Source organism: Pleuronectes platessa, chromosome 3, assembly GCF_947347685.1.
Source record: "Pleuronectes platessa chromosome 3, fPlePla1.1, whole genome shotgun sequence".
NCBI lineage: Eukaryota > Metazoa > Chordata > Actinopteri > Pleuronectiformes > Pleuronectidae > Pleuronectes > Pleuronectes platessa.
The window spans coordinates 2,368,362-2,390,835 of record NC_070628.1 but is presented as its reverse complement, the minus strand read 5'-3'; the positions used below and the strand labels follow the sequence as shown (position 1 = coordinate 2,390,835).

Below are 22,474 nucleotides of genomic sequence, written 5' to 3'. Positions count from 1 at the left end.
TCTGTCTGCCTGTCCTTCTTCTCTCTCCTCGTGTCTTTCAGCAACATCTCACATCTACAGCCGCTTGAGCCTCCTCACCAGAGAAAGAGAGGTGACCAGGAGGCACTCAGTCAGTTTATTAGGAACACTGAGCTGGAACCAGTGAAGATTCTTGAAGGTGTAATGATCCATTTATCAGGAGTTAATTTAATTGTGTGGTTGATGGGTGAATGTTGGCTCCAGTTTAGATTTAGATAGATAGATAGATTACTTTATTCATCCCCGAAGGGAAATTAAATCGTTATAGCAGCCGGTATATTTGAATACAATACAGTAGAATAAAATTTAAATAAAAAATATTGAGGTAGAAAGAATAAAAAACAGAAACACAAGATAAATAAGTAGATAAGGTGCAGTGGCAAGATGATGGTAATAGTGCTGATGATATGATGGTAATATTATTGTTAGACAGTGATATAATATGATATATAGTAGAGGTATAAATATAAGTATTTGATAAGTAGTTTAATTTATTAGGATCCCATCTGGCTACAGAACCAGTTAACTACAGACTGTTTGATTAAGAACATCTCAGTGATAAAGTGTACAACTTGTGTAGTGTCTCGACCGACCAGCAGGGGGTGCAAGTACAATGACAAATGCCACCAGATACACACAGTTGTAAATTCTGTGATGACAAATAGAAATGACAACACGAAGGCAAAGACTTAAGAGACGATAGATGACGTCATGGACAAAAGTGACTCAGTGTTGGTTGTGTAGGAAGTTCAGCAGTTTGAAAAACCACAGGGGACATTGTTGGTAAGTAAGAGTTTAAAATTTTCTACAACTGAAAAAATTGAATAATCCGCTCGTCTGTTATTGTGATGAATTTAGAAATAAAAACAATTTTAGCTTTTTTTAAATTGATGGATCAAAGCGTTTACTCTATTCATCTATTATTTAAATAGATAAATGTTGTGCCTAGAGTTGGTTAATATAATATTTAGCTTGAAAAAATTTGATCTCAATCTCAAGTAGAACTCATCAGACCCAATGGAATCTAAATTGTCTTCATGAGGTCATCGTAGGAGACGTTCTTCTCTGATGTCAGTAAATAAAGGGACGGATGTGATGAAATCTAATGTAAGCAGAGCAGCTGAAACACTGTCTGTCCCTCTATAAGACAAACTGAGGATGTCTCTCTATCCATCTGTCCTCTGTGCTGCCTGGTTGAAGCTGACAGGCCCGACTGACAGAGCCCCCCCCCCCCCCCCCCCCCCCCCCCCCGCCTTCCCTCAGCAGAGGATCCTGTTTCACTCCAGGCCCCATGTTTGTTGTCGTTCCCCGCGGCCTACAAGCTAAAATGTTGTCTTTCTCGTCTCCTGTCTCACTTTGCCGTCCCCTCTGTCCTAGCCCCCCCCCCCCCCCCCGTTGTTCTCTTTCAGCGCCGGGCCTCTGAACCGTAAGTCGATCCCTCCAGTCGGACAGGAAGGTCTCTGCAAGTGAGGTCAGGCTGTCGTCTGGAGGGCGCAAGGCAACAGGTCCGCTGTGAGCCAGGGTCAACATCAGACGTGTGTGAGAGAGTGTGTGTGTGTGTTTGTGTGTGTGTGTGTGGGTGTGTTTGTGTGTGTGAAAGGCAAAGACAAATGAGGTGACACACACCCAACTTAAATTCTCAAAAGAAGCATACAGGTATAGGTCTGCATTGATAGATATACACATATCTAAATGTGTATTTATGTGTGTGTGTTTTTAGCTGGAAAAAGAGTTTTGAACCAAACCCCCCCCCCCCCCCCCCCCCCCCCCCCCCCCGTCGTCCTCTCACTCTGATAAATGGAGCCCTTGGTGAGTAAATGGGGGACGAGTGTCTAATCTCTCCATCGGTGACGCTCGGCCTGTAAATCACACAAATACAGAGCAAACTTCATATAAATGTAAAAACCGCATCAGAATCCTCATTAATCATAATCCCCGTTGGCAGCGGTTCACCACGAGCCGCCTGCTGCAGAGCGGTGGGACCACTACAGAGGAGAACACCCAGGGGGATGAGTGTGGTGTTTCTTTGTGTTGATAAAATACACACTTCAGGTTCACTTAAAACATGGAAGCACAACCCAGACTGAAGGGAAACGGATCAGTGGAATCAGGAAGATGCATCTCACAGCTAAAGTCCAGTTTCTAGAAATAAATATATATATCTAGCATGAATAAATACCAAGCCACGAGCCAATTTGAGATAACTACCACCTGTGTGTTGCTTTAAGTGATTCATGTACAGTACCTATCAGCTGATGTTTGTTTACAATCACTTGAGTCTCCAGACCTTCCATTGTAAATAAAGATAAATGACTAATTAACTAATTAAAGATAAGATTAGACTTTATTAATCCTGAAGGAAATTCCTCTGCCAGCTTCATCGGATATTACAGAACAGAACAATATGAAGTAGAATAAAACATAATAAAACACAAAGTATTTGGTCTTAAAATACAAGTGAAGATTAAAATACAGTAAAACTATAATTGTATTGTAATGAAATAAACAAATGTATTGAAAAACTAACATGTAACTACAGTGGCAGTAAGTAGAAAATGAAATGATAAAGTAGAAAGTAATATGTGATATTGCAAATTATATAAAAATGGAAATAATGCACATTGTATTGAAAATAGATGAAACTAAACTTATCAGGAGCTTGAACACATCAGTGTTTGAGAAAACATTATTCAATATGTTTGTTTCCACTTTCTTGTTTAGTTCAAATCCCATCTGCTAACATGGAGGAGGTCTGCTTTAAGACCTGTACTTCAGCCATCCACCAGGGGGCGATAACTGTATTTTGGCCTCACTTTTGAAGAGCTGTCACGTCGTCCATCTTTAGAAACAGTCTCTGCTCCCGACTGTACATTTCTGGAATATTTTCAGTTGCATCAGCTCTGACCTAAGTGCCTTGCTCAAGAGCACCTGGACAGCAGCCGCAGATGGAAGCGTTACTCATCCGTTTCGTCAGCCCGGCTTTTCCCAGCCGGTGCAGAACACACAAAATTAATGAGTCTAATGATTTTCAGTGAGACACACGCACTGCAATTTATGTGTGTTATTGTAAACGTGACAGTTTGGGATAAATCTCCGTGGGCAGCGCTGGATAAACACCGAGCGCTGGTGTATCTTCCCAGAAACATAATGTTTTTGACCCAGAAAGCTGCGGCAGCGAGCGGATAAATGTGGATCGCAGCGTAAATATTTAGATATCTGCGGCTGATGGACGAGCCCCGGCTCTTCCCTTGGCCGTCCTCCCTCCCTGTCCTCCCGCCCCGGGACACGGGAGAAGAGACGTTTCCAAACAGCCGTGCTCGTTGCGAAAGCCGCTGCCCTGACGTCGGCCATCTTTCCACGTGAGCTGCCGGGGAGGGGGGGGGGGAGACACTGTGCAGCCTCCAAACAGCACTTTACACTAAAGCTCGTAGGTGTCACATTCTCAATTGGTGGATATCTCATTGAACTTCCCACGGGCCGAGAGGAGCAGCCGTCAGCACACAGGAGGTTCCAGTGACGCTCAGCAGAGCTCTACCTGAGGGGTCGCTCCTCTACACTTACAGCTGATCTATGAGCACATTTTGAGGCGATACCTTCGAATAGAACTTTATTTGTTTGTGTCGAGGTGGAGAAGACGGTGAGAATCGACCGGGTCGGACCACACACCAGAAACCAATACTCATCCAGTTAAATCTCTGGATCGAGGCCATTTTGGATTCACTCAGCGGAGATCTCACCTCCTTCACCTGAACCTCAAATCATATCAGCTGCACAATCTCACAGAAATCAGATCTCTAAATATGCCTGATTTAAAAAAAGAATCTGTATTTTTAAGAAAGAAAATGAAGAATATATCAAACTATAACTGCCCCTCAAATTTAAAGAATATTTTAAATACATTTCTTGTTGAACCATAAACAATCCAATTAAATGCTCCATCCTTTTCCTTATTGAATTTTAACCATTGTTTTCAGACCTGTCCTGAAATTTTCCAGAGGGGCTCTTTGTGGAAATGCAAATATCTGAGTCAGTTGCTCTTCACATTTGAAGGAACTCCCCCCCCCCCCCCCCGGTGAAATGTCAGTGTGAGTCCAAGTGAGAAACCAGCAGGACAATGTGTGGAAGCTTCCCAGTGAGCGAGTGGAAGTGTTGATGAGGTTTCTAACACGTGACGTGAAACTGGAAGAACACAAACATCTCATGAAGATGAAGAAGAGGAGAGGACACGAAGAAGACGAAGACGTCAACTTGGAAACAAGAGGAGGTTCCAGATCTTCTGGTGATGAGGGCCGACGCCGGTGTGGACGAGATGTAAACAACAACACTGATCTGTCCACAGCAGAGTTTATACGACATGTCCCGCCTCCTGCTGCTCTACAGGCTCCGCCTCCTGCTGCTCTACAGGCTCCGCCCCTCACCTGGATGCTCCCCACATGTTCCTGTTGGTGTGAACGAGTCGGACCCAACAACCTGCTGCTGCTTCACAGGACAAAGATGAACTCTAGAAAATCTCCAGACCTAATTTTCTGGAGTTTATGACTGAAAACGACTGCAGTGACAAACCCACCAACAAGAGAATCCATCCTGAGTTCCCCTCGGTTCTATAGAGCGTCTAAGATACTTTAGCTACAACTCATGTTTGGGTTATAGAGGCTGCAGAAATCCTGATAGTAGGACGAACAGGCTTCTGTAGTAGTACTGTGGTAGCACTGTAGTAGTACTGTAGTAGTACTGCTCCGGTGTTCAGGCCTCTGCTGTAAGTTCAGATCTCTTTGCTATAAGTAGAAGTGTATGTGTGCTGCAGCCTGCCCGGGCCTGTCGGTGCTCGGCGCTGCAGCCGGAGCGGCGGCGGCGTGATGAGTGTCCACCGATGGGTGGAGGCGGAGTTCAGCTCCTCTGATGACCAATCACATGAGGCCTGTGAGAGGAGGCACAGCATGTGGGCGTTAAGACAGAAGCTGAGAGCGAGCCAACAATCACTCTGTAAGCAGATAATGAGACCAGACCACAAACATTAAGACAAGATCGGGTTTTATTAGAGTCACGACAGCACGTTAATGATTTCTGGGAGTAATTCAAACTTTATTCATCATGTTCCAAAGACTCTTTCTGTCCATTCACAAAGATTTGATAGAACCTCCATGAAATTGGGTCTGGAGATTTTCCGGAGTTCCTCTTTGTCAGAGGAACATGTGGGGAACATCCAGGCGAGGGGCGGAGCCTGTAGAGCAGCAGGAGGCGGGACATGAGGTCTAAATTCCGGAAAATGTCCGGAGCAACTGACTCTGACATTTGTGATCGGAACCTCCGGAACATCTGAGGGAATCGTCTGAAGCTCAGGTCTGAAGCAGCTTTTTGGGCTTTGGACCTGAACTTTGAGGATGAATTAGTTGTTTTAGCACCGAGAGGTTAAATCTACCTTGTTGTCTGCTTGTTGACAGGTTTGTTGTTCTGTCAACATGTTGACTTCAAACAAACAAGAGAACAGCATCGGTCTAAAAGTCTGGACGAGAGAATCAGAAGACATCTCCAGACTCAATCCAAACATCTAGTGATCTGACAGCTTCTGTTCATCAGGCTCTTGGACTGTGTGACGTGTTTGCTGCATTTCTTTGATTATCAATAATTTATCAATATTAATTTAACACAAGATGTAGAAACAGTCATTTTGAGTAGATATGAAATAGAGGATACATGAGACGGAGGATGTGAGGAACATTATTAAAAAACATGCTCAATTTAAATTTAGAAAAGAGTTGTTCTTGTGATTCATTCTCACATCACTTGTTTCTATTGTGGGTGAAGTTTTCCCTTCAGGATTTGGATTCAGAGAAGTCATAATAATAATAATAATATAAATATACTATTTCATAATGATTCCTCTCACTGTCTCTCACATGTATTTTCACAGATAAACGTCCATCAGCTGCTCATCAGTGAAGATTCAAGGTGAGAAGATGTTTACGTTTTTGAAAAATGAAAGGAAGAGGAAACGTCGTCCGAGAGGGAACAGACATTTACTAATTATTTAGATTATATGGACACACACACACACACACACACACACACACACACACACACACACACACACACACACACACACACACACACACACACACAGTGGTTGAAGCTGATGCTGACGGAGCAGATCAAACATTAAAATAACAAAGATTTAATAACAGATTCTTACCACTCATGTTGATAAATGTCACATTCTCATTGTTCAGGTTAAGTTTGAAGACCAGGTGAAGGTTTGGCTCCTGTGTGAAGGATTTGGTTTTAAACGACTTCTTCTCCTCAGTGTTTATAAGTATTAGTACTGGTTACAGTATATGTTGTATTTTTTTATACTGGTATTCATTACATTTCTGCTGTGATAATTATTAATCACCTTTTCCAGCCCTGAAACTCACTGCAGTTTATTTTTTAATCTTCAGCCTCAAACTCCTAAAGTTTTTAACAAAAGTTGAACGGACTAATTTTCTTTTGTTCAGACAATTTGTCTTTCATCATCAGAAAAACTTCTTAGTTTTACGTTGTACATATACTGAACATTAAAAGTTTTAAACAAGGCTGATAAACTTCCATCCACTCACACATACACCCGGGGTTCCTAACTCCAACCACAAACTGACTTCATTTGAAACATTAAATATTTTTAAGATCTGTGCTGTAATAGTAAAATTCTTTACCTTATATAACTAATTTACTGCATTTTACAGGGAAATATTGCATCACTTGTATTAAATTAAGATTTTAAAAGGGAAGCTTTTGTTATGGGTTTATAATTCAACAGGACTCCAGCCAGCGACAACATAAAATACTACACCACAGCAATAATAATAATCCCAGAGTATAATTGATAATTGTAATAATAATAATTCTTAATAATTACTTAACTGGTCATTTGAGTGTAGTATTTTTATAATGTGACTTTACACGTGTAAAAAATCTGAATGATTCCTACACCGCAGATTATTTGTAAAAAATATTTATTATTAATGGTTAAATTGTCAGATTAATAGTTTGCAGAAGTTTTAAAACAATAAAATAAAATGTTTCTGATGAAGCATGATCTTCAAACGGACACACTTGAACTGCTGAAGACGACAGAAAAATAAAATTGTGCTTTAAAACCTTTTTGAGTGTAACGTTTGAATAATTTAGTTTGAAACAGAAGCTTGTTCTATTTATTAAAGTATTTTTTTGTTTAGTTATTGTACTAAATTAGAACAACTTAGATATTCCAACAACATTATTTAGGCTGTAAAGTCAAATCTTAAAATACGAGTCTTCCAATCTCGTCATTATACAGTTAAATAAAGCGTAAATTACGTTAAATGGATTTATAAAAGCACATTTATATTTATACTATCACTATTATTGGTGGCATCAGTTTGTTTCTTGTATTTGTCGCAGGCAGCGGTGTTCTCCAGCCTGACGCCTCAGTGTCTCGTCTTTATTTGCCTCCATCAGTGTTTGTCCTGCGGCGGAGCAGCAGCTTATCAGCTCGGCCTGTTTACCTCTCAATTAATCCCCATTAGCCGAGTCGGGCCCTCGCTGATGGACCCGGACCCTCCTGCTCCTCTGAGCCATCAGCTCCGAGTGACAGACTGTCTGACACCGCGAGGAGCCGCGGAGACGCAACGATCCCTGCCGATAACAGGGCTGTATTTACGGGTATTAGCTCTGATGGGATCTCAGTGGTTCAGCCGCTGGTTCCCAGCAGCTCTGCGGAGTTCAGTGGAATCGAGACGAGCAGAAAGTGGCGGGTGGATTATTACTATACTTTAGCAGCAGGTGATTTATTTCGAGGGCATATTTTTGAAATGTTGCAACACATTTCTGAGAAAAGGTTCCTCGCCAACACGATCATTTATCACATGTGGGAGCAGCTGAGCTCCCGTCACTCATCGGCTGCTGCAGGTTTACGCACGGACCGGGTGTGCGCGTGGAGCCGCTGGGAGAAGTTCTGCTGGTGAACGCAGCTCCTGCTGTTTGCTCTCGGTCTTAGAAACGAGTGTGTGTGGGTGTAATTACACAAGAATGGCTTCGGGAGGGGAAACAAGTGTTCTCAGGCCCCAGGAACAATTAAGGCGCAGAGAAAAACAGCAATTGATGAAGCCCCTCCACCTCCTCCTCATTTTCACACAACGTCCTCGATCATTTACGTTCTTGGGAATTACTCGGACAAATGGGTTGATTTGACAGGTATCGAGTCTGTACAACGGCTCCGATTTGGCCCCTGAATGTCGTTTTCGAGCCCTCGTTTGTGCGTAATGGCTCATTAGCTGCGCCAATTAGGCTGCGCGACCTTAAATCAAGAGGATTTCTTCCCCTAACAATCTCCCGCAGTTACTCTATTAACAAAATACAGGTCAATTATTCTTTTCTAATTAATAATTCAAATGTCAGAAAACAGAGAATAACAGCCACTCGTGGATCTGGATCTCAAAAAATGAATGATTAGTCTGAAGTGTGAAAAATAAGGGGGGAGACAGGAAATGTAATAATATAAAATAAAATAAAACCTCGCCACATTTTTTTGAGAGGTTGCAAGTTGTGTATTTTTTTTTTTTACATTTAAATAAACGTTGACCAAACTACCTTCCCTTTGCTTTTGCATCATGAAAACAAAGAAGGTGTCAGAAGAAGCTCAGAAACTGTGAAGGATGAGAATTCCTTTCTGTTACGTTTTTAAATTACCTCCTAAATAATTACTGGACTACACGCACTGGTTTTCCTGTCCGGGATTAGACTGGTACCTGTGAGAATCACTGGGCTCCGGGGCTGAAACAACACCCTAACCCTGAAATAATAGGCCACAGGACGCGCACCTCGCTCCCCCCCCTCCCCACACAGTCCTCCCGTCCATTTCCCTCGTTGGGATAAATGGTGAAACTTGTAGCAATAATACCCCCTTCTTTCACACAGACGCCTCCCCGCTGCCATCACATCCAGCCCGGCTGCCCCTGAAGCCTCTCGGCTGGGGATCTCGGAGAGCCTTTCTCCGCGAAACAAAAAAAACCTCCTGAAGGGGAACAAAAGTGAGCAGGTTTTCTCCTCCTCCGTGTCCCCCTTCTCCGCGCACAGTAACCCGCTGCCTGCCCCTTAAAATGGGAATATTAGGACGTCAATCTCATGGTCCCTGTGCGCCTTTGTCTTTGCTGAGTGCCCGGCTCTGCCTACCACGCACCTTTTGTCCGACAATCCAATAAGAGCCATTATTCCCGCTGCCCAGACCCGGCAGCAGCTCGCTCTTCGGGGGTATTTTAGATGCTTAATCGCGTCCTTAAAAGGACCTCAGATGGAGAATTACTTCCTCCTTTCACGTCGCCTGGCACCGGGACAAAGAGTTCCTGTGGCCTGGCCTCCTCCAGCAGCAGCTCCCCTCTTAATATGTTCACGTGAAGATTGCCACCGTGTATCCAAATGGAGACATTTATATTTATGTATTTACTTTCATAATATATATATAGATCACTCCTCTGACAGCAAAGTCTCTTTTTTGTTCTGCACAGAATCAAAACGCACCGGGTCTCGTTTCTTGGATTTATTTGAATAGATGTGAAATAGACTAAAACAATTCTCTGTTGAACAAACACAATTCAAAGCACTTCAATTCAAAGCCTAAGAATAAAGCACATTGAAATAAAAACATTATTATAAAACAGATCCTCTTTCTCTGGAGGAGAAGTGCGCCACCGTGTCGTGCGTCAGTGTGTTCAGTGCCAAACCTACTTGCATCACAACATGAGGCCTTTCACCGTGTCACGTCCCGTCTTCACGCGCACTCACCTCGGCTCTCACGCGCCTGGAGGAGCCGGAGGATCCAAACACACGTCCATTATATACGCAACACTGTTTTCTGGAGTGACCGAGTGAACACGCGCTTCTAAAAGGTTGTGGGTTTAAAAAGGAACGATCTAGTTCTGTTGTTGTGAGACTACCAGGCCCGGATCCCCTGCAGGGAGCCCTGGCAGGATGTGACCGCTGTCCCTTGGTGTGTCTGGGGCTGCGAGGAGCCGCCGAGGCCGCTCACGTTTCCCAAGTTCATGTTCATGAAGGCGTTGGGGGTGCCGGACGGGGGGAGGGCGGGGATGCTCGTGTACGTGCAGCTGTAGTTGGTGTTATACGCGGGGCTGTTGTACGTGTACGCCGGGTATCCGTTGTAGCTGTACGGGTTGGATCCGTACGGAGCCGCGGTGCCGAAGCTCTGCGCGCCGCCCAGACACGGCTTCCCGTCCCGGACCAGCACCGGCACGGCGACGCGCCGGGGCGGAGGAGGGTGGTGCTGCCCCGCCGCCTCCAGGGACTTGTCCTGCCGCTGTCGTTTGCACTTGTAGCGGCGGTTCTGGAACCAGATCTTCACCTGGTTCGAGGTGAGCTTGAGGGTGGAGGCCAGGTGCTCCCGCTCCGGCGCGGACAGGTAGCGCTGCTGCTTGAAGCGCCGCTCCAGCTCGAAGACCTGCGCCTGGGAGAAGAGCACCCGGGGCCTCCGCCGGCTCCGCTGCTTCTGCACCGGCCTCTCGGAGTCGCCTTGCCCGCCCTCCGCTGCCTCCTCCCGGGACGCCAGCCCGCAGCTCTCTGTCAGGTGGGGAGAGGCACATTAGGTTAGAACCTCACATATTAAACCATGTTGTCTCAATGCGTTAAAAACAGATTGTGATGCTGATTCTTCCAGTCCACACGCAGAGCACTTCAGGTTCTGAACAGGAGCCACAGGTATTAACTCCACTCAGTTCCTGACAACTCAATAAAAACCTGTCACATGGGAGATTCCCCTGAGATGGTTCAGACCCAGTCTGACCTTTTTAACCTCGTGCACAAACAAAACAGCAGAAAGAAATATGAATTCATGTGACGGTAAAATATAAAACACCACATGAGGCCGGTCCATAATTTAATATAAAATTAAATTATACTCACATATATTTTTCATTTACTAGTTATAGTTTGGGGCAAATATTAGAGATAATGACTAATTGTGTGTGTGTGCCAGGCCGCGGTGTTTATTAGCGCTACTTCACTTCTTTTACAAGCCTCTTTAAACTAATTGTCGGTTTATGGTCCACACATCATAACAAGACTCCGTGGATCCCGCGCGCAGCTGAGACACTACAAGTGTTTGACATCTCCAGACTTCACTGGATCCGTCTCCGGCCCCTGACGCAGACTCCCACCGCTTGATCAAACTCTTTATTGGGATGATGGCGGTGCGAGAGCCGAGGAGTGAAATGATCCATAAAACCAACTCAATTCAAAACTGTCTCGCTCCAGATATTTAATTCACATTATATTTGCACAAGTTAAACTTTGACCCAGGTGGCAGTTTATCTTTAAAGTCGCTTCAGGCATGAAATAATTTTTAAATTGTTTGACTAATAAGCTTTAAAAGAGCTGCAGGAATATTTAGACTGACACAGAACATATATTTACTTTTGTGAGTTTTCTCACACGCTTTGGAATCAACCGTTAAATGGGAACCGAGACATTTCAAATGGTCAGATTTAGAAAATTCAAATTCCAGAATTACAACAGGCCTTTATGTTTTGCGTGAAAGAGGCGACACCGCCTCACAGCCGCCGGGTTTGATGGAGGTCACAGGTGAAGTGTTTTTTGTGGCTATGAATGCAAATCGTGTTGTTGTGCAGCGTTTGTATTTTATCTCCAACAACCCAGTGTTTAGCATGACGTGTTTTCATGGTTCCACATGTTCTCTGTGGCCCTTTGTCTTTACAGTAACAGCTTGTGCGTCTACTCACTGTTCTCCTGCTCCTCCAGCTCCGCGGCCTCCAGCTTCGCTCCCTGCAGGCCGGGATGGACGTACATGTCCGGGGACAGCCGGTCCTCCCGCACCGCCAGCGCGCTGAGGTAGGCCAGGTTGTCCTCTCCGTCCGAGAAGGAAGGGCTGTCCCGGGTCCCAGCGAGCATGCAGGACGGCGGGGTGTGGAAATGCTGCTGCTGGGGTGGAGACCCGGCCAAGTGCTGCTGGATGTGGGCCCGGTGCTGGAGCTCCAGGGAGCCGCTCTGCTGCTGCTGCTGCTCCAGCTTCAGGATATCCTTGACAGAGAACGGCGTGGAGGTGAGCGGGCTCTGCAGCATCATGTCATCCAGCTCCTGCTCTGCAGCATGGAGGAAATGAAGCCCGCCGAGTAACATGCACACCCCTTCCCCTTCTCTGCTCTTTTCCTAACAAATAATTGAGCGTAATAGCCCCCGCGCTGGTAATTGGAGGTGCGGTAAGCCTCTGGAATGCCTCATCGCCGTAAATCGCACGAAAACATGGGTATTAGTCCCGGGTTAGTCCACGCAGGTCTCCTCTCTGACAGATGCGATGTCGGGCTTTGTAAGTGGAGTTTGGACCGGGGCGAGGGAGCGCCGGTGCCTCCTCTGGTGTCAGGGGGAGGGGTGTGCATGAAATGGAAAGTCCGTTTGGGCTGAAAGGAAGAGAGAGAGAGAGAGAGAGAGAGAGAGAGAGAGTCAGAGAGGGGGGTAGGAGGGGCGTGCGTGACGTATCCCGCGTTCACATACTGTTTTTTTTATTCTGACTTGTGGGAATAGGGTGCAAACACCGGGTTCCACCGCTGTCCAGTGGGAGTTCATCCTCACAGAATCTGCTCCAGAAGGGTTTTTACGCACACACGTTGTGACCAGAATCACGAGGAACAGGCCTCATCTCTGTGACTGAAAGTATCCACTCACACGTTCACTGGTCCGGTTCGTTTTTAAACGTGAGGTTTGTGGTTTTAATGGAGACGCACACGGGTCAGGACCCTGGGCCGCTTGTGTGGGTTCGTGCGTAAATCTGTGCCATCCTTGGAGACGGTGCGCGTGCGGCGTCACGTCAAGGTCAACGGTCAGGTCCAAGGATTATGGCTTCTTCTCCATTAACAATTTGTGGATTTGTTAGGTTTTAATTTAATGTTCTATTACAACATGAACCTTGAAAACTTCACGATGCCCAAACTCTTCGTCTAAAGATCTTTTGTTTTTCCAGAAAGGCTTCACGGTGCTGAATCATCACTGAGGTCGGGGGCTCCTCACAAGGACGCGTCTCACGAGGCTTTGTCTCAAACTCTCGAACTTTAGAAACTTTCATGTTTACTCTAAAATCTAGAGGCGACGCCAGAGTTTCCACACAGAGCGGACATCTATCAGATAGTGCAACAGGGACATGTGGATACAACACACAGAGTTTCCCATTTTAGGTCAGAGGAGCCTTTAAAATACCAAAGTTTTATGATTTCACTCCTCCAGAAAACTCCAGCACCAATAATACAAACACATGTTATTTGGATAAAAGCCTCATTTGGATGAAAACCGTCATCAGCAAATTAGAAATTTAAATGAAAACACATATGGTGCATTTTCGTAACTTTTACTTTACGGGGAGATTTGACAGAGAATCAACGGCTTGAAGAGGTTGAATGTTGACCCCCCCCCCCCCCCCCCCACTGCAGTAGTTTCCCTGCAGCAGCAGCTGGGCTCGGTGTCCTCTTTATCTCGGGTGTTGTATTAATAACCGCACAGGGCAGATAAGCAGGGCCCCCCGGGGCAATTAAAATTCCTCCAGGAAAACTGCCTGACGTTTTTAGCCCGAGCTAATCTGCTCCTATCAGCTCCGCTTTCCGTTTTGCAGCGGGACCTCTCGCCTCTGTCCCCCCGCTCCCTCCTCTCCTCCTCCGGGTTTTTCCTACTCGGACACAGCGCAGGTGGACGGAGGCTCCGAGGGGCCACAGGCCAGAGCTGCAAAGTCACCGCCTCGCGAGTTGTTCCTAAAGATGAAACATTTCATCAACAATTTTAATTAAAATAGAAGAAACCATTTGATGCTGCTGCTATTTGAATAGTTATGAGGTAAATAGAACTTCATCCTTTAACAATTTTTATACTTTACGCACGTTTTGGTGCCACATGGCCGTAGAGAGGATTTTGAGGTTCCCATAAGAACCCATCATGCCACAAACCAAACCTGATGCTAAGAATTAACTATTCAAGACAAAATATCAACGTCTGTGTTTCTGAGATGTTCAATAATTATTCCAAATATCTTTTCCATCTTTTTTTCCCTCCATTTTCACATTAATAGTATGAGGTACACTGGTTATATGTGGAGATTGAAATCCAGACATTTATCACAGTGACGTGAGTGAGTCCCTCTGTTCCAACATGAAGAGTGTTTATACATTAAACCTGTTATACACTATATTCAAAATTATTATCTTAACCACAGCTTTGATCCCATATAAACGTCTTTGTGTCAGTTTTCTTTGCACAAAACAAAAGCATTTTCTGCATTAATAGCATGGACAGGAAATTTAAATACTCTTAAAACTCGTTCACATCTTATTTTCCTACATATCATGAATCTCTGTCGTTTAACTTCCTTTAAACTCTGTGATGAGGCTGAATATCATCTGTTTATTGTTTCTCATACCTTGGAGCCTTTTTTTTTTTAACTTGTCAGGGTTTAAAGAAACACAGCTGAAGTGAATCCACTCGTGTAAGTCTGAGATGGTTTTCTGAGATGAGGCCCCCGAGGGCCTCGATGCAGACTGGTCCTCTGACTCTGTCATTCTGTAGCTGTCGTTCATCCTGTGTTTAATAATGTTTCTAACATTATATGGCCCCAGACTCTGAGATGTAGGAGAGACTGTTGTGATGTTGTGTTCACAGGTTTGTACGCCGGTCAAACTCGACTACTCCCTCATGGAATGAAGATCTCACTTTTGGATTTGGGAGCTTCTTGGGAGATAAAGTCCTCTTCATGTAAATGTTATCATCATAAACGTGAGATACAGATTTCCACTCTGCAAACGTCCGTGTCTCTCTAAACCTCACGGGGCCTCTCACAGACCCAGGGTGCATCCCGACAGGTAGTAAATATCCCGCTGTGCATCTCTATCTATGGAAGCCGGGGGAGCCGACAGACGGACGCGTGGTCATCAGACTCCCCGGCGACTCTCTCTCCAATTCACGCTACATCATCATCAGCGCGTCCTCATAAAAAAGTGCCAAACATGGCGGCCCAGTGTTTAGACTGGCACCCGGCCGCCTCCATTTACTTTAAATAAGCATTAAATCCAACGACGCCAGGCGGGAGCGCTGTGCTCTCCGGGTGTCACATGGGTCAACGCTCTGCAGCGAGGACAAGCTGCTTCAGTTCAAGTTAAGAGACGAGACGCTTGGTTTGGATTGGACGGTTCTTCTGAGCGGGGGGGGGGGGGGTATTTGTGACTCATCCATCTTTTGATCCCTTTTAATGTTGCGTATTAGAAACCTGAAAGAAGTGGAATGTGTGTGTGTGTGTGTTTCCATCCTGTGCCTGACATGAAGGGATAAGATCAAACTATAGAAACCGTCTCCATTCTTAAGTTGGTGATTATCTTGATTTGACTTTCAGTGATCCCGACGCTCCATGATGGTTCAGTTCTGAGATGTTGGACCATGACACGTCTCTGTCGACAGATCCAAGTCGTAACAACCTCGACTAAAATCGTTTTATTCACCTCTGTGAGCGACAGTAGAAACTCATCAAACAGCTGCAGGAGATTCTCCTTCTGTTCTGTGACAACATGAACCTGGAAAACTTCTCGATAACCAAACTCTTCGTCTAAAGATCCTTTTTGTTTTTCCAGAAAAGCTTCACGGTGCTGAATCCCCACTGAGGTCGGAGGCTCCTCACAAGGACACGTCTCACCAGGCTTTGTCTCAAACTCTCGAACTTTAGAAACTTTCATGTTTACTCTAGATTCTAGAGGCGACGCCAGAGTTTCCACACAGAGCGGACGTCTATCAGACAGTCCAACAGGGACGTGTGGATAAAACACACAGAGTTTCCCATTTTAGGTCAGAGGAGCCTTTAAAATATGAAAATACCAAAGTTTTACAGATCCAACAATGAAACTCCAAACACCAGTATAGTCCAAACACATGTTAATGGGATAAAAGCCTCATTTAGATAAAAGCTGAAACCAGTGGTTGAACTCACGTTGAAGCAGAACCAGGTTCTCTGAGGCCTTTGAGGTTCTCTTAGCTCCTTGTTTTGGTTTTGGTTCATGCATCAGACTCACGCTCTTATTTCCCAGCGGCTGTTTTCTGAGAATCAAAAGCTCTGTTCAGCTCCCTGACACCTGAAATCGGTCGTTGCACTGAAACTGTAAATGTCGCTGAATTCTTCAGCTCGGCTCTTGTGCATTTTAGTCTCTATTAGCTCGTGGTGCTGGTTTTGGTTCATGGTTCAGAGTCTCATGCTCTTCTCTCTGAAAAGTTTGAAAAGCTCAGTTGAACCGAGCTGCAGAGACGCAGGTAGCTGGTGTGGACAGGGCGACATGTGTCAGCTTCAGGTCCCAGATGTGTATCTGGAGAAGAGCTTTTCCCTGTGTGTGTATGTGTGTGTGTGTGTGTGTTGTGTGTAGGTGTGCCTCAGGGATCCTGAGCGGGGACTCTGACTGGTTTTGTCCCAGTGTTTGAAGCTGTGCAGGGAAGCTCAGAGAGGACAGTGAGTTTTATCCTCCAGACTTCAGATAAACGTCCATCAGGAAGCAGGAGGAGGTGGAGGAGCTGGTTGGAGCTGACGGGTGCTGACAGAGCTGGAAGCAGGACCATGACCCCCCCGGAGCTTCTGTTTGGACACTTTATCTTTCACACAAACACTGATAAGCCTCCAGAACACAAGGCTTAGAAAATATAGCACAAGCTTGATATGTTAAAATACTTTCATAAAATGTATTCGAATAGCTTTTGCGAATATTAAAATACTAGAATCTTTGTTGATATTGTTTCTAAAACCTTATTAAATTGAGATATTCAGATAATTAGATGTTATAAGTGGGCCAGGATATAAATCAAATATTAAAATGACCACAGACATCTTTCTATACTTCTGTCTTTTTAGTTTATATGATATTATCACACTCTTCCTAAATACTACATCAGATTGTTGTTTGTTTTATATCATCTTATTTTATATCATCTAACTTTCCTGTTATTGATAATTGAGTAGTGAATTATTATTGGACTTTAGAGAAAATGGTGCAAATTATTATCAATGTACTGATGCTGTTTCTCTCTCTCCATGTGTGTCTGTGTTTGTGTGTGTGTCTCGTCCTCTGTGTGTGTGTGTGTGTGTGTGTGTGTGTGTGTGTGTGTGTGTGTGTGTGTGTGTGTGTGTGTGTGTGTGTGTGTGTGTGTGTGTGTGTGTGTGTGTGTGTGTGTGTGTGTGTGTGTGTGTGTGTGTGTGTGTGTGTGTGTGTGTGTGTGTGTGCGCGCGTGTGCGTGTGCGTGTGTGTGTTGTGGATGGAGGAGGAGGTAACAATGGGAAACGCTACACCTCTTGTCTGCTGTCATTTGCGGCCCAGCGGAGGCGCCAGGCGGCTCTGGATGGATGGATGGAGAGAAAGAGAGAGAAAGAGAGAAAGAGGAGAGAGAGGGGAGATCATCTCAGCCATCCGCTTGTGTGTGTGTGTCTGAAGTGTGTGTTAACGAGCAGCAGAAAACTTTATTAGGTTGTTAAAAGAGCAACGACACACTCATGACTGAACACACACACGTATAAATAACCCACACATATGGTTCAGCTCTTATTTATATTAATATAATTTGTATGTAAACACACTAGTTGGTCAAACATGTGTTATAATTATTAATAAGTTTGTCAGACTTTGGTTAAAGTTCCTATAATGTCAATATTTAACATAAACTTTATTAACAACAGTTCAAAACTGTAAAAATCACAATGGAGAGAAAGTTATAGATTCAAATATTTCCACTGTAAAAACTAAATAGAAAAATGTATTCCTCAGTAAAAAAGATCTGTTCTGTTTCATATTTTATTCTGTGATGAGAAAACGAGTTTTGAATTGTAATTTTTCTGTCGCTCTACTTTTCAGATTAATCTGGCAAATTATGAAACAAAAAAAATTTAGTTTATTTAATTCCTCATTTCACCAACGATCATAATTGTTTTGGTCACTTTAAAACAACATTTATATTTAATTTGTAAGTTAAGACGATATTAGTCACGTGCCTGGTGGATACAACTTCTTAGTTTTTAATCATTTAAACTCTTTTTATTTACACAGGAAGAAACTGACTTATAATGAATTAGACATTTGATAATTTGGTTTGTTAAAATTTTCTTATCTCTTTTAATTTGTATATAATATATAATATAATAAACTTAGTCTGGTTTCCCTCTTTGTTTCGGCACGAGACCTAAAGAGAAATCTTTAACATGAATTCATAAGAACATTATTTACGTTCCTTTCAAACTGACATTCCCCGAAAAAACTTCTGTGATAATTACTTTAACTTTTTATCAAATCAGTCAAAAATAATTAATATTTCTCTTTTTGAAAACCACTGTTCGAAAGAGCAGATTTGACGCTGCGCTGCTTTCCGTCTCTCCGGCGGCTGTGCGTAAAAGTTCGCGCGTCTCGCTGCCTTTCGGCTTAAAGGCTGCTCATGCGCGCGTGTGCTCGAGCGTGTGCGTGTGTGTTTAGATAGCAGAGGCCTGCAGCCAGTAATAGCTCCATTAAGCAGAGTGGGAAGACACTATCTCGGTGATCCGTAACGTCTATGTCCGCCCGGCTGGGCACGAGCAGCGGCCACACACTTCTCCACAGAAAGAGACGTTTAATCTGCACAGCGGCGTCTCCAGCGGGTCAGAGAAGCTTCAGCCGCTTGTTTCACCTCGTTGTTGAAAAAAAAAACTCAAGAAGAAAAAGCACATTTTCACCAAAACACACATTTTGAAACGATGATGTGATTTTATTCGTCAGGCCTCCTCCTCCCTGCTGATGTGCGTGGATCTCCTTCAGACCTGTGCGTGGTTTAAAGTGCGGGACGCGCCTCCTCATCTCTCTCACACGCACAACCCCAAACACACCGCCTGACGCAAGCGGCTCTGTTTATGAACCCGCCCGGGCCGCTGTGTAAATTGTGGCGTTGAATGGTTTACCTAATGGGACTTCTGTTTCTCGTTCTCTGTCACCGGCCACGCCAGAGCCCGCTGACAAACGACCGACTTTTACCGGCAGAGGAATTCCTGATTTATGTGGGAAATGAAACGACAGTGAAACGTTTTTTTTTTTTTCCTCGTCTCAACCAACGCAAATAAAGTAAATGATCTCCACCCAGTCGCCATTAGGAGCCGCGCATTTGTATATAAACGCGCCGCAGGAGAGGAGGCGACGTCTTCCCCGGTGATAGATGCGTGTTTTGTTATTTGTGCGTCTCATATTGTGGCGCAATGAAGGAGGAATAAACTGGAGCTGGACGCAGGGAGGGAGCCGCCCGCTCCATCGAGTCCTGAAGCCTCCACTTCCATTGTTATTACTGAGGAGGAAACAAGTCGTTACGAACACGCAGCTCTGATTTATGAGCCTGTTGTTTCTGAACTCAAGTAGAAGGTTCCAGAGGCTCGTTGCTCTAATTTGACGATGGACGCCACGCAAACCGGTCTTCAGGCTCTTTGCTCTTATCGCTGCAGGGATTAATTCCCTCTGAGCTCTCGAGGAGTTTTTATTAAGAATAATTTCCAAAAGATAAACCCTGGGGGGACGTCATGGTTCCTCCCGTCTGAGGAGAGGTCTGTCTGTCTGTCTGTGTATAAACTGGGGGGCATTAGTGGATTCAGGGGGGGGGGCAGACCACTCCATCACGGCCCAGACAGTCTGGACCCCCCCCCCCCCCCCCCTGCACCATTAGAGCCCCTTCTCCCTTTTTTCTCTCTCTCTCTCTCTCCGAACGTCTCCTTTATCAGCTCTCTATCTCCCAAACAGCATCAGCTGCTTTACAACCTGCCGGGGCTTTGACCATCAGTCACCGCAGGCTGAGCTCTGCCAGGCCCGGGTCGAGGCCCACTCCCTGTCCGCGTCTCGGCTCGGAGACCAGGAGACCCGGCGGCCGGCGAGGTAACACAACGCGTCAATTCCAACATGCTACTGACATGCGTCAAATCCAACATTTTACCCGATGGGTAAAATCCAACATTTTACGCATGAAATCAGCGTGTGGGTATTTGTCATTGTGCTTCGCAAACTGAAGTTTAATTTAATTCAAGAGTATTTGATGAATATGAGCTGATGGATGGAAGAAGGAGAAAGAAAGAAGCTCTCTGCGTCTCGTATTAAAGGTTAAACACGAGCTGATCTGTTTTGTTTTGTCTTCGATGCATTAATCATTAATCATAAAAAATGCTTTTAAACCCACCACCACCTTCTTCTTCTTCACTCTCCGCTGTGGAGACACGTGTAGAGCAGGAGACGAGCTGCAGTCCTCCTCCCGGCGCTGGCTTGTGTATTATTGTACAGTTTATATTTCGTCTAACAAACCCATCTCTCCATCATTTAAAGAACCATTAGACAAACTCAGGATATAGATTTTTCTGCGAGAGCTGCAGGGTCACCCCCACAGAACACTGCTCTGCTGCCCTGCAGGAACTCTGCAGAGAAAGTTCCCATTCACACGACCTCTGTCAGATCTGATGAATTATTCCCTGAATGAGGCACAACGGTTCCTGCAACTTGTCAAACACAAACTGCGCAGCAACAGGTTCACGCGGAATCTTCTGCGCACACAATCCAACATCTGGGCTCATTTTCCACCAGTAACATAAAATACAATTTGTCTCCAACGTGGAATTTAAATAAAAGTTTGCATTTACAAGAGATAGAAATAAAGATAGTCTCAGTGCGCGTTGGTCACTTTTACGCACGGGTGGCAAAGTGTCTGCAAGCGCGTGCACGTCATATCGTGTCCGTCCACGCTGACCTGCCAGTCACCTCCGCTCTGCCAGGGCACGGAGAGCCTCGCTGGCCGCGTCGGTGCCTCACCGGTCCCCGGGCAGCTCCCTGTGTTTAGGCGGAGGAAGGGCCTGTTTCCTGGATCAGGCTAAACACGGGCCTCCGGAGCGCGGCGCTCTGCCGGGTCCGGGCCGCTTCTGGCCGGATGGACACCGGCAATAGATCACTTCGACCACCGGGGGCCCCCGGGGGACCAGGCGGGCAGAGGCCCTACAGCTGGGAAGGCTCCGGACCAGAGAGGAGGGGGTCAAGGGCCCCTGCACCGCCGCGGCTCGGGAGTTTGTCATCCTTACGCCCCCGGGATGACAGCAGGGCGGAGGCTGGAGGATGTTTATTGCTGCTTCTCAGGGAAGTTTCCTGCCATTAACTTTCACTTTCACTTCCAGAGAGGAGACGTTCACGAGATCTTAATTCTCCCTGAAGTTCAACTTCTCACTGAACTGAGAGTTTAGTCTCATAGGGAGAAAGTTTCCTGCGATCTCAGCTCTTTAAAAAATATCTGACTGACAAATATTGTATTCATAAACACATTAGAGCCTGTTTACACACACACACACACACACACACACACACACACACAATAAAATGTAATACAAACACAACACTGCCGCAGGAATGTGAATTTAATTTGGTCTCAAGACATTTGATTCATATTCACTGATATTTTAAAGCTTCTTCATTCGTGTGGTTTAAACCTAAAGAACAACTTGATTTACATGTTACAATTATTTATAATTTAAAATGAAGGAAACTTCTGTAAATCAAGGATGAAATCACTTGGTAAAAATATAATATTTAGATTTTGTTTTCTTTTTAAAATTTGCATTCTTCCCAAAAGTTGATCAAAACAAATGATGAAGTGTGAAACTCCAATAAGTTTAAACTAATATTCAAAGTTAAAGTGAAATCAACGAAGTGGTTTTAAAGTGTGATGATGAAGAGGCAGGTTTGAACAGAAAGTTAAAATTTTTGATACAGATTTTTTTTGTAGTTTTTCGTGTAAATTAGGTTAAATTATACATATTTGGAGTTTGTGTTATTTACACTAAAGGAAATAATTTGAATTAAATTGTTCAGTGAACAATTATTTCTTCACGAGCGACACACAGATATTTAACACTGAGTAAATCCACTTGTTACAGCAGCAGAAAGTATAACAAAAAACACAAAATATAATACAGAGAATACGTACTATTGTACTTTCAATAACGATAGAAATTTAATTGTTAAATAGAGATATTGAGATGGATGTACATATTAATGTTTTGACTGATATAGGCTGGTATATGGTAAACGATGTGAAAATGAGCATTACATTTTTATTTAAGCGTGTATAATTACACAGCAGTTTACTATATCGCTTTTAGTATTACTTTATAAATATAAATGTATTTATATATAAATACGTCTAAATTTACAATAGTATATGAATATTAAAATGGAATTTGGATATATTTGTAAAAATAAGTAAACTTCACGATAGTTTAAAACAGTTTCAGTTCACATGTGATGTTTCCGTGTTGTTGACATGACGTTGATCATGTGAATGATTCTGTGTCTCACTTCCTGAAGCTGTTTGACATGTGTGCTGCACGAGTGTGTGTGTGTGTGTGTGTGTGTGTGTCTGTGTGTGTGTGTGTGTGTGT

General features: G+C 44.4%; 1 protein-coding gene across 1 annotated transcript; it reads right to left on the bottom strand.

Moving 5' to 3' along the window:
• Positions 1–9,556: 9,556 nt before the first annotated feature.
• LOC128436948 (homeobox protein Nkx-2.5) lies at positions 9,557–12,462 on the bottom strand. Its single transcript, XM_053418903.1, has 2 exons — positions 11,784–12,462; positions 9,557–10,605 (listed from the first exon to the last, which is right to left on the bottom strand). Exons 1-2 carry the CDS (start codon positions 12,178–12,180, stop codon positions 9,965–9,967), a joined length of 1,038 nt encoding a protein of 345 aa, XP_053274878.1. The 5' UTR covers positions 12,181–12,462; the 3' UTR covers positions 9,557–9,964.
• Between the last annotated feature and the right edge of the window lie 10,012 nt (positions 12,463–22,474).

Bases quoted from the DNA above. Each gene is read 5' to 3' on its own strand.
- LOC128436948 (XM_053418903.1), bottom strand. From the start codon at position 12,180: ATGTTACTCGGCGGGCTTCATTTCCTCCATGCTGCAGAGCAGGAGCTG. The intron at 10,606-11,783 runs GTGAGTAGACGC...CCCACCTGACAG, and splicing joins GCTGGAGGAGCAGGAGAACA to AGAGCTGCGGGCTGGCGTCC.